The sequence below is a fragment of the Sceloporus occidentalis genome, unplaced genomic scaffold (assembly GCF_023333645.1).
Source record: "Sceloporus occidentalis isolate IW3139 unplaced genomic scaffold, rSceOcc1.0.p SCAF_6, whole genome shotgun sequence".
Classification (NCBI taxonomy): Eukaryota; Metazoa; Chordata; class Lepidosauria; order Squamata; family Phrynosomatidae; genus Sceloporus; species Sceloporus occidentalis.
In genome coordinates, this window is record NW_028316986.1 from 24,065,585 (window position 1) to 24,078,098 (window position 12,514).

General features: G+C 42.0%; 1 protein-coding gene across 2 annotated transcripts in view; it reads left to right on the plus strand.

Annotated features, from left to right (window-relative positions):
- Positions 1 to 12,514, plus strand: part of PTK7 (protein tyrosine kinase 7 (inactive)) — a 128,398-nt gene that overhangs the window by 94,848 nt on the left and 21,036 nt on the right. For both annotated transcript variants that reach the window (XM_089529118.1, XM_089529119.1), the window contains exons 9-14: positions 2,025 to 2,160; positions 2,413 to 2,532; positions 3,471 to 3,620; positions 5,132 to 5,282; positions 9,476 to 9,603; positions 10,217 to 10,420. In XM_089529118.1, the coding sequence (XP_089385244.1) occupies positions 2,025 to 2,160; positions 2,413 to 2,532; positions 3,471 to 3,620; positions 5,132 to 5,282; positions 9,476 to 9,603; positions 10,217 to 10,420 (889 nt within the window). The remainder of the gene's footprint in view (positions 1 to 2,024; positions 2,161 to 2,412; positions 2,533 to 3,470; positions 3,621 to 5,131; positions 5,283 to 9,475; positions 9,604 to 10,216; positions 10,421 to 12,514) is intronic.

Here is a 12,514-nt window from a genome sequence, read left to right on the forward strand (position 1 = left end):
GCTCCCAGTCAGAATTCCCATTCCCCTCTCACACACATGTTGAATTAAACCCTTGTGTGGTCTTACAGTTCAGCAACTGAATATGTCTTGTGGTTTTTATATATCTGGTTCCAACTGGCTTAATCCCATTATGCAATTAAAGCTCTTTCATAAAAAGGCAACAAAAGGGAGACAAGCTGCAGCATCTGACATAGTGCTAAATAGGCTTTCATTTACAGTCGCAGTTTTAATCTCCTTCTTTCTCTGAGGTGCTTCTAGAAATGGAGCCTGTTCTTGCTGTTTTAGACAAGAAGAAACTAGAACCTAATTGCAGGGAGAAAGTGAGTCTGCCAGGTGCAAAAAGGACACTTGAGGTTCTTTGAATTCTGCCTGAGGGCATGGTGCTGCTGCCAGCATTTATGTTACTTTCTGCAAAACAGTCTTTGAGCTCTCTGTGTTACATCTTTTTAGCTAAAAGGTACAGATGTGGGGGACGAATGAGGCTGTTCTGTTTATCTTTTTACTATTCTCTTTGGAAGTAGATCAGGAATACCTCAAATTGCTGATAAACTTTGGATTTGATGCAGGGGTATGTTACATTAAGGTCCAAAACACACCACAGATATAATACAGTTTGAGATCACTTTAACTGCCCTGGCTCAACATTAGGGAGTTTTGGGAACTATAGTTTTGTGAGAAATTTAGTCTTTAGCCCAGTGTTATTCAACATCTTTATCAGTGACCTGGATGACAGAATTGGGAGCATACTTATCAAATTTGCAGATGACACCAAATTAGGAGGAATAGCTAATACCCCAGAGGACAGGACCAAGATTCAAAATGACCTGAATAGACTAGAAAGCTGGGCCACAGCTAACAAAATAAGATTCAACACGGGGAAGTGTAAGGTGTTGCACTTAGGGCGGAAGAATGAAGTGCACAAATATAGGATGGGAGACACCTGGCTGAATGAAACTACGTGTGAAAGGGATCTAGGAGTCCAAGTAGACCACAAGTTGAACATGAGTGAACAGTGTGATGCGGCAGCTAAAAAGGCCAATGCAATTTTAGGCTGCATCAATAAAAGTATAGTGTCTAGATCAAGAGAAGTAATACTGCCACTGTATTCTGCTTTGGTCAGGCCCCACCTAGAATATTGTGTCCAGTTCTGGGCGCCACAATTCAGAAAGGACATTGAGAAACTGGAGCGTGTCCAAAGGAGGGTGACAAAAATGGTGAAGGGTCTGGAAACCATGTCCTATGAGGAACGACTTAGGGAGCTGGGGATGTTTAGCCTGGAGAAAAGAAGGTTAAGAGGTGATATGATAGCGCTATTTAAATATTTGAAGGGATGTCATATTGAGGAGGGAACAAGTTTGTTTTCTTCTGCTCCAGAGAACAGAACCCGCAACAATGGATGCAAGCTACAGGAAAAGAGATTCCACCTCAACATTAGGAGGAACTTCCTGACAGTAAGGGCTGTTCGACAGTGGAATGCACTCCCTCGGAGGGTGATAGAGTCTCCTTCCTTGGAGGTCTTTAAACAGAGGCTGGATGGCCATCTGTCAGGGATGCTTTGATTTGGATTTCCTGCATGGCAGGGGGTTGGACTGGATGGCCCTAGTGGTCTCTTCCAACTCTATGATTCTATGATTCTCTGTCAGAGAGCTCTGGTGCCACAACAAACTACAGTTCCCAGAATTCCCTAGCATTGAGCCAGGGCAGTTAAATTCCCTGGCAGTCATGGAAACTCACTCCTGGGTGACCTTGGGCAAGTCACACACTATCAGCCTTAGAGGAGGGCAATGGCAAATCTTCTCTCTTAATCAGTCTTTCCAAGAAAACTTCATGATGGGATCACCATACATCAGACTTAATTTGAAGGTGCATAACAAAGATAAATCCAACTGGTCCAACTGTTATCTCTGACCCCAGAAACATTTGAGGGCATAATTTATTCAAAATCACTCCTCTAAATAATTCTTTTTGCTTGAGAACTTGAAAGTCTTCATGATTCAGGTCTTTGCCATTTTCATCTCTGGCAGGATTCCCGCTTTGAAATTGCTGAGAATGGGACACTCCGTATTAACAGCGTGGAAGTGTACGATGGAACAGTGTTCAAATGTGTGAGCAGCACTCCAGCTGGGAGTATTGAGGAACATGCTCGTGTGTATGTTCTGGGTATGTCCTACTGACCTGACTGGCATTGTATTACCTGCTTGTGACTGCTCAGTCTCTCCTCCACCCTCTCCACCCCACATCTTCTGTTTCTGGGGATACCTTAAGAATGGGAATTTCTGCAGACTGTTGGAGTTCACTTGGCCCAAACTGTGTCTTGTGAGGCCCACAAAGAATGAGCTCTGTTGCAGGAAGACCCAAGAATGCCCTCCTTTGCAGTTTCATGTTTCTGACTGAACTTTTTTTTTATTTCAGAGAAGCTGAAATTTACTCCTCCGCCTCAGCCCCTGCAGTGTGTTGAGTTTGATAAAGAGGCTACTGTATCCTGCTCAGCCACAGGACGGGAAAAGCCTACAATCCAGTGGATTAAATCTGGTGAGTGGGAATGCTGAAAAGATCTAAAAATATAAAGGGGAGGTGTTGCTGATGGCATAATTTATTAATAGATTTGGGAAGGAAAGGTGTCTCTCAGCATTCAGCTTCTGCTTTGCAGAGTGGCCCGTGTTTTGCATTTTGCCTGTTTTGCTGTCCATCATCATCATTCTCGTCATCATTTTGCATTGCATTCTATTCTGATAGCTTTTTGAAATCTGCAGAAGTAATCCAGTTTCAGACCACTTGAATTGCCCTGGCTCAGTGCTAGGAAATCCTGGGAATTGTAGTTTATTGTCACACCAGAGCTCTCTGACAGAGAAGGCTAAATATCTCACAAAACTACAGTTCCCAGAATTCCCTAGTATTGAGCCAGGGCAGTTAAAGTGGTCTCACTGGATTATTTCTGCAGTGAGTTTTGGACCTAAGATTTCCAAGTAGAGAAGTGCAGTCACTCTGCCCAGGAGACCTTGGAGAACTATGTCCAGTGCATTCCCTGTGCCCTGAATATTGTAACCTTTTTTGTGGATTTTATTATATTTTTATTTATTTATTGCCCCATAAATACTCCTCTGCTTCCCTTCAAGGTGGGGAAGGGAGCCTCTGACTTATTTTTGTTCCCTCCAGACCATTGTAAGCCCAGGAGAGGTCTTTATTAAAGAGAAAATCAACCAAAATTTGACTCCCGGTTCACTTCCTGTTTTTAGATAAGGCCTCTCCTGGACCTAAAATAGCCCAACGGTAGGAGAACACGGCAGAAATGCACTCTATAACCCCCTAGGGGACATGGAGAGTATGTTTGGCCCTATCCCTTTCCCTCTGGGGGGGTTCTGGGGCCAATAGTATTGGGGGGCACACTTTCTTACCCCAGCCATAATGCTTATTTACTAATCAGCCACTTACAGTCTGCTGTTGAATGATCTCTCTGCTCCTCTGCACAGATGGGAGTAGTCTCCCCGACTGGGTCCATCACAGTTCTGGAAACCTGCACTTCCAAAAAGTGACAAGGAGTGATGCTGGAAACTACACTTGTATTGCTTCCAATGGTCCACAAGGAGAGATTAGAGCAACAGTCCAACTTACAGTAGCAGGTAAGCATGGAGTAGAACCACACTTTTCCTCTCAAAAGTGGCTTCTGAGTGAAAGTTTGTGAGTAGCCAGTGTGAGTGTATTCTCAATCTGGCAACTAATTGGGACTGAGAGTAGTTTAGGGCATGGGCCATTTTCAGCTCAGTGGTAAGAGGCATGCTTCACATACCGACAATCTCAGGTTTAATCTCTGACATCTCCAGAGAGAACTGAGAAAGACTCCTTTCTAAAATTTTGGAGACTTTCTGCTGGTCATTGCAAAGACAATACTATGTTAGATGTTTCAGTACTCTGACACAGGATAAGGCAGCTTCCTGTGAACCCATGACAAAGGTGGATCTTCAACCAGATACCACAAATCAAAGACTAACATTGCACAACAGAACTGCTATACAGCCTCTCATAAAGCACACAGCTATTCTTGGCCTTTGTGACTGTTCTATGAGGTTGAGCAGCTACAGTCATGAGGCAGATGAAGGACTATTGTAGAAGGCATAACAGCAAAACCATCAAAGAGGTAACACACCCAAGGCCACAACATTTGGCAGTGGTTTTACCTTCACAGCCCAGTTTGGGCCATCCACCACAAAAACCCAACACACACACACACACACACAACAACAACAACAACAACCGACAGTTTTGGTTTGTGAGGGAAAGCAAAGCATAGCATCTTCCCATGTGCAGTTTGGTTAACCTGTTCTCTGAATTTTTTCCAATGTCAGACAAAAACCTTTTTATTTAGTTGGGCCTTTGGCTCTTATGTGGCAGAAAGGTATTTTCCAAGCAGGGAAGGGAAGAACATCCTTCTGATGGGTTGCTTCTTCCACTTGCTCCAATAGGCAGGAAGAAGGTAGACCTTTTACTGATTCCACCAGGTGGAGCAACCCACAGTAAAGGTCAGACTTATTCCTGCCTCCCACTCCAGTAGGAGTAACTGCTAACTTTATCTTTAATCTTATTCTCTCCTCTTCAGTTTCTGTTGCTACCCCACCCTGCAAAAAAACAAAAACTTTTCTTTATCTTTTCTTCTCTCTGCTTCTTTACAATGCTTTTACCACTTTTACCACAATGCCTCCCTGCACCACTTACACCCAGCCCAAAACAAAACACATTTAAAAATATGTTTTCCATTTTTTAACTATGTATTTTTAATAGACTTTTTTGAATTAGTTTTTTCTAACCTTTTGCCTAATATGATTTTGGCTGTACTTTATTCCAATATGTTGTGAGTTGCTTTGGATCTCATGATGAAAGGTGGGATATAAATTAAGTATTTTTGTTTAAAAAACAACAACAACAACAACACACACAGAGTCCCTGAACGCTTCAAACTTGATTTAGAATTTGATGCTACTGGTCAGGCTGGCTAGAGTATTGTGAGAGCTACTGCCCAAACTCTGATATCTCATCCAGGTCTTTTCCAAAGTCAGATAGTCTCCTTAGGTTTAACAAGAGAGAAACACCAGGGTCAGTGTGCTGTGTTGAGGTTTCTTTTAACTCTCTGTTTTAGTCTTTATTAGCTTTAAGCTGAAGCCAGATGATACAACTGTATACCCAGGACACACAGCCATGTTCCAGTGCCAAGCTGAGGGTGACCCACTGCCACACATCCAGTGGAAAGGAAAGGACAAGATTGTGGAACCTGAAAAATTTTTACCCAGGTAGGTTTCTGTTCCTTCTCAAATTAGCCTGTCTAAAATCCCTTTAACTTAGTACTGTCTGAAGGCATCATAGTAACCATAAAGAAATGATTCTGGATTCTTCCTTTTTTCTAAGTGAATTTTAAGGTGCAAAATGACTCTTTTCAGCTATTCATTCTAGTTTATTTTTTTTGCTCCAGTCTAGTCTGTGTAAAAGAACCCAATTTTCCAATGTAATAAATTATATGCCAAATTTTGTGTGTACATATTTATGTGCAGAGCCAGTGTGGTGTAGTTGCTTAAGCATTGGATTATGACTCTGGAGAACAGGGTTCAAAATCCCCACTCAGTCATGGAAACCCACTGTGTCACCTTGAGCAGGTCAAACACACTCAGCCTCAAAGGATGACAAACCTGCCAAGAAAATCCTGTGACAGGTTCACCTTAGGGCAGTGATTCCCAACCTTCCTAATGGAAACCCACTGTGTCACCTTGAGCAGGTCAAACACACTCAGCCTCAAAGGATGACAAACCTGCCAAGAAAATCCTGTGACAGGTTCACCTTAGGGCAGTGATTCCCAACCTTCCTAATGCCACGACCCTTTAATACAGTTCCTCATGTTGTGGTGACCCAAACCCATGGAATTATTTTCATTGCTACTTCATAACTGTAATTAAATAGATGTTTTCCAATAGTTTTAGGCGACCCCCATGAAAGGGTCATTCGACCCCCAAAGGGGTCCCGACCCACAGGTTGGGAACCACTGCCTTAGGGTCACTATAAGTGAAAAATGACTTGAAAGCACAGGACAACATATTTATGTGTGTTTCTAGAGAAGAAGGTCCGGAGCTTTCATCAGATTTCTAAAGTGACCAAAACAGGATAGAAAATAAAAGATCCCTTTGGGATTGGGGCAAAAGTAAATGTTCTCTAAGATTATACTTGTACTGACTTTTACTCAAATGGGTTCTACTTAGAAGCCTCAAGCAGCTACCATGCATTGTGTTCCCTTGATATTTAAGTCTGCACTTGCAGGGTGTTGGAGATTCTGTGCTGAATTCCCAGACCTTGCAAGCAGAAGGTCAATATCCTGAATGTAAGCCATATGAGAATAAATCAGAAGTGAATACTTAAGTTTTTTCCATTGAACTCTATTCCTGCACATATTTTGTGCTTATTTTTGACATGGATTTGGAAAGGAGAAAATGAGGAGAATGTATGATATGTAAGGTGAAATTTAAAGAAATTGAGGATCCCACCTCTAAAGTAACTTAGAAGCTCCACTGATATGTCAGACTTTAAATCTTGAGAAATAGCAACTTAACACTCTTCAATATTGTTTGTTTTATATTCCATCTTTCTACCAAATGGAACCCAAGGGATCTCACATATGCCTTAAAAGAAGTTATGTGAATCTTATAAATGGCAACAATTTTTTTTTAAATTAAGTTAAAATTAAAGTAATTTTTTAGCAAATCAGTAAAAGGTTAAACCATAAATAAGATACTTAAAACAATATATAAAGGGAAAGGCAACTAAAATGCAGTGCAGCATATGGACCTTGTCAAAAAGCTTTCCATACAGCCGCTTAGTGACTGAATCTTTGTTCAAATTTTAAAAAAATGTTAATTGCTGGCAAAAGGGGAGGGGGTATCTTGGTCTCCTGTGACAGGGAGTTCCAAAGCTGTTGTCTTCAGTCATAAGAAGGAGAACATTCATTCATTTGAAAAAAATCAGAATTCAGTATGCAGCCTGTTCTACAGTTTGAGTATAGCAGCATAGCTGCAGTGCTATGTATATTTATGATTGCACTGCATGGCCACATCATTTATCATCCTAAGAAGTTCAGCTATCACATTATCTTGTAAAGAAAAATATTCTTAATCTTTTTTATTGTAGACAGGAACTTAAAAATATATGGTCAATGCTGAGTAAAAATTCAGCACTAGCAGGAGATGTTTTGTAGAGACATAATACATAATATTTAATAAACAAACATTTTTGCAAACTCGCAAAAATAAACATTTAAAGCATGAAATGTTTATCATTTGAGTGTTGCTGTTATGTGCCTTCAGGTTATTTCTGATTTATGGGAACCCTAAGGTAAACTTGTCATGGGGTTTTCTTGGCAAGATTTGTTCAGAAAGGGTTTTCCTTTGCTTTCCTCTGAGGCTAAGAGAGCGTGACTTGTCCAAGGCCACCTAGTAGATCTCCATAGCTGAGCAGGGATTCAAACCCTAGTCTCCAGAGGCATAGTCGAATGCTCAAACCACTACACCACACTGACTCTCATCCTTTCTCTCCACCTCCCCATACTAAGTGCTTTTCTCCTCTGCTTTTAAGATGGGGATGTGGGAATATCTCTTTTCTCCCTTTTAGTAATCTCTAAACCTTTCATGTCTTCTAGCTGCAGTTTCTTTGCCTTCTTGTTTCTGTCTTTGGGAAAAGAATGCACTCCCTGCCCTTTGGCACATCTCTCTCCAGTTCTCTTTCATCAGAAACAAACACAATAGGCAGGCAATTAAGGGATCATCTCATTGTTCCAAAGTGTATGAAGCAATAACCAGCTTTTACAATTGATTAAATAGCCAGGCAGATGCTTACAGACCATGCTTCGAAGTCATATAGAAGAAAGAGTAAGGCTGTTGCTCAGTGGTATTGCTCATGCTTCACATACCTAAGCATCCAGGTTCAATTTCTTGTATCTTGTCCTCAGCAAGATCTCTTATGTTAAAGTAGTGGAAGAACTTTACTCTAAAACTATAAAGAATAGGTATTATTGGCACGGGACAGACCGTCCAAAAAGGACTGTCTCCCGGCACCCAGCTTTGGTCTGCGGGGAAGCCACAGCCTCCAGAACGTGGGACTTCCTCGTGGACTAAAAAGAACCCGCAAAAAGCGGGTTCTTCTTGCGGCGCCATTATGATGCCGCAGTGCACCAATGGCACGCTCACAACATGCGGATGCTAGGCGTCCATCACATAGTGACGGCGATGCCCATCTGTACAGGGTGCCACCATTTTGACACCCTCGTCACATGCGAGGGGTGAGGGCTGTCTAGAAGCACCACCCCTCGCATGTGACGATGGCGCCCTATTGCACCCGTCTGGACCAGGCCATTATTAGCCTGATTTAAGTTCTATAAATGGAACAAAATGTGCAGATTGAACCCTGTTTCCATAGATGGCCCTTCTTGAGTTTCTTAACATCGTGTGTGATAGTTTTTGATCCATTTGTTTTTCTGAACTAAACTTTAAGATATTGCAAGTTGTACACTGTTTGAGAGGCAAAAGATTAGGATGTCCACTAAGTTAAGTCTTCAAAAACTAAATAAAGCTACAATCTTTTTTGAAGGAAAGCCTGGGTTTTCCCAGTCTTAGTAAATACCATATATACTCGTCTATAAGTCTAAAACTTTATGCCCAAGAATTGACCTCAAAATCCCAAGTCAACTTATTTACGGGTCAGTATGGTAATGTAATAGCAGCTCTTTCAGATTTCCGCATGGAGAGAGAGTTTCTTTTTCTCTTGAGCCAAGCAGAAAGAGCCTGTGCACTGGCCGACACTGAATGAAGGATAAAAGCAAAGTTGAAACACTGAAGCAAAAAGCTTTGAAGTCTCTCTTGCTCTGTGCACACATACACACACTGAAGGAATCTCCAGGTTTTACCCTTGACTTATCCATGAGTCATGGCAAGATCCATCATTTTGGCCCCAAAACCTGCCCTCAACTTAGACATGAGGTTGACTTATAGTCAAGCATATATGGTAAAACCAAGCCGTGCAACATTCTGTATTTCTTGACAATCTTTGATGAGAAGGCTGAAATATTTATTTGGATTGTTGCTGCATTTCCTGAGAGCTGTCAGGAGCTGTTAGGTGGGAGACTGGATGGCATGTAGTTGTGCCCTTGTGGCTTGTTATTTTGGAAGAATTGTCATATTGTTTACTTGTATTCAGAATTTTATTAGTTGTCAGTCTGGATAATGACAGCAAGGCAGAGGTGGGAAAAGACAGGGCTTGTCTTTCCCTGTAAAGTTTGCTTTGGCTCGCTTTTTTATGTCATCTGGAGTTGCTACTCTGCAGATGCTCTTCAGTGATGGAAGTGTATTCTGCTTGTGTAATACAGTACCTTGGGTTATCTAGATTGATTGATTGATTGACTGGGTGATTCTACCATGAGTCCTTCCCTATTATCTGTTCTTTCTTGCAGGATCCAAATTATGTCCAATGACTCTTTGGTAATATATGATGTCACCACCGAGGATTCTGGCAAGTACACCTGCATTGCTGGCAACAGTTGCAACATCAAGCATCATGAGGCTTTTCTCCATGTTGTGGGTAAGAGATGACAAATTCCTATGCAGGTCAGGCTGATGCATTTAGAATGCAAGCAAGTGGCCTCTTTGGGAAGATTTGTGTATTTCCCTGAATCTTGGAGAAGCAAATCTGAGTGGAGGGAGTAGGATGAAATATACCATGTCCCCATATGTGAATTTTCTGTAGAACTAGGTCAGCATTTCCTAATCCATCCCCCTTCAAATGTGTTGGTATTTTAATGCCAGTCATCATGGTCCTAGGAATGATGGGAGTTCCAGTACTTCATATCTGGAGGGGAGGTTAGGTAAGGCTGAACTAGATGGTAACCACTATTTTGAAGAAGCCTAAAATATTTTATAAGACAGAGTGGTTTCTAATTATTCCTAATAATTCCTTTTAATTATCCAAGACGGAGAAGCTTCCTTGTTTATATCCTCTTAACGTGACAGCACATGCTGGCACAGCTGATTCGGTGGAAGGACAGTTCTTAGATTAATTCTATATACTGCTGCAGCAAGTTAAGAGTATATCCAGATGTAATATTTTCTACAAAGTCAACTTGTACATATTGCTGTGACAAGAAGGAAACATCTTGTTCTCTGGTCTCTTGTAAAATTGGCTTCTTAACTTCCAGACAAACCAATGACAGAACGGGGTGATGCACCCAACAGCCACACTCCCTATAAAATGATCCAGACTATAGGGCTGTCTGTTGGTGCTGCAGTGGCATACATAATCATTGTGCTGGGCCTCATGTTTTACTGCAAAAAGAGAAGGAAAGCAAAGAGGCTGAAGAAGCAGCCAGAGGGTGAGGAGCCGGAGATGGAGTGCTTGAATGGTAAGATCATCTTGGCCAGAAATGGAATTAAAGTCTATTACATTCAGTATGAATCTCTTGGGATAAAAGCTGAATGAATTGTTTGTGTCTGGTTTTACTGTGACAGATGTAAGATAGGCACCTTTGCCTGAAATGGCTTTTTGAAGTAAGAGAAATGGAAGTAAATAGAGATGTCAAGTGATGATACTATGGAGTATAACAAATCAGTAGGTCTAGATAGCATCCATCCTAGGTCTTCTTAAATATTTCAGATGAACATTCCTGATATTCTTTGTATGGTAGTAACTTGAAGACATCTATTACTACTAGAGGGTTATAAAGTATGTCTCATTGATTTTTTAAAGAATCTAGGAGATTACAGGCAATTATCATAACATCTATTGCAGGTAAATAGATGGAAAGTGTTCATTAAAGGCAAGAATATGGAAGAGCAAGGCCCGTTACAGACAGGCATCCTAGGACGGACTCAGTCCATGCTACGGTTAGAAAGGGGCATCCCTTCCAGACGCCCCTAACCCTAGCACAGACTGAGTCCGTACGAAATGTCGGCGGCCATTCCACACGGCTGCCGCTATCTTGACGTAGCAGACACGCTGCGTCCGCACATCGCACCCCGGAAATGACGCCGCGAGTGCGCACTTCAGCACTTGCGGCGTCTCTTCTGGGGCGTAGGAAGGAGCACGATTTTTGCGCTCCTTCTTTGCAGCGTCCGGGAACCGCGCCGTTTGGCTGCTGCGGTTCCCGGATGCTGCAACCGGCAGTGGTGCGCGACTGCCTCTTCTGGGCGGTCTGTAACGTGCTCAAGTCTTACTTTTAAAAAAACTATTGGTATGGCTACTACAAAAGGACATCTTTTTCACTAACATTTCACATTTCTTTGATTATGTCAAAAAGCATGCTTATTGGAGTGATCTGGTAGCCATTTCAAAATCCATATTATGGTAATACCTTTGTTGTTGCTGCCTGCTTTCAAGTCATTTCCAACTTAAACTGACTCTAAAGCAAAGTTGTCATGGAGTTTTTGCAGCATAGTTTGTGTGGGGCGGGGGGAAGGATTGCCTTTGCCTTCCTCTGAGACACTGAGAGTGTGACTTGCTGAAGGTCACCCAATAGGTTGAGCATGGCTGAGTAGAGATTTGAACTGGTTTTCCAGAGTCCTAGTCCAGTACTCAAATCAGTATGCCCACACTAGCTCCCAATACCTTTATCAGACCAACCAAAAGGAAACAGGATTTTGAGATGTCCAGAACTATTAGTGAAGCAGACGGACATTAAAGAGTGGCCTATGGCCGCGATAAAACCAGGACTGTGGTAACCTCACAGCCTGCTCCCAAAGCGGGCCGCTATCTGCAGTCCCAAGCTGCACCAGTCAGGAGTCAGTTCAAATCAACATCTTTTTAATCCGATCTTTTGGACCCGAGTGCAGCCTGGCGTGGCTTCCAGCCACTTTGGGGGTGTGCGTCACCTTCATTTGGCCCATGGGTATTGGTTTTGGTCCCAAGTCAAGCCAAGCAAGGTGTTACCAAAAAACAAAGTTGGGGAGAAGGAATGAAAGGGGGAGGGAAAAAGGAAAAAAACACCCTGACTTGATTTTCCAGTTGTATTGTCTGCTTGATGTTTTGAAATGTAACAGATGAGGAAGTCTGCAGGCATTCAAATGAGGCTTTGTCGGGTGAAGTAATGGTATTAGAGTTTCACCAGGAATAGCCCCTAGGCATACTCCAAACAAAGCAGGAGGAAAAGTTAGACCCTCAATTTAAAAAGAAAATATAATTCAGCTGTAAACTCAAGATTATCTCCATCCTGGGTGAAGCTCACAGACTTCTTTTACCTGTGGTAGACAGAGCAGCTAGTCAGTATCAAGGCAGTCAATCATTTTAGATGCTGGGCTAGGTAAAATAGTAAACAGAAAACAAATCGGGTAGCTTTATCATCTGGTCAGAAAGGGTGAGAATAGTGTCACACCTTTGAGTGATAAAAAAATCTTCCTTTAGTGTTTGCTTTGGTATGGTAAAATTTTGTATTTTACCAGAAACAGAAGTAGTAGAGTTTATCATAAGAAGAAAGATGCATGCTTTGACTTTCAAAAAGTAC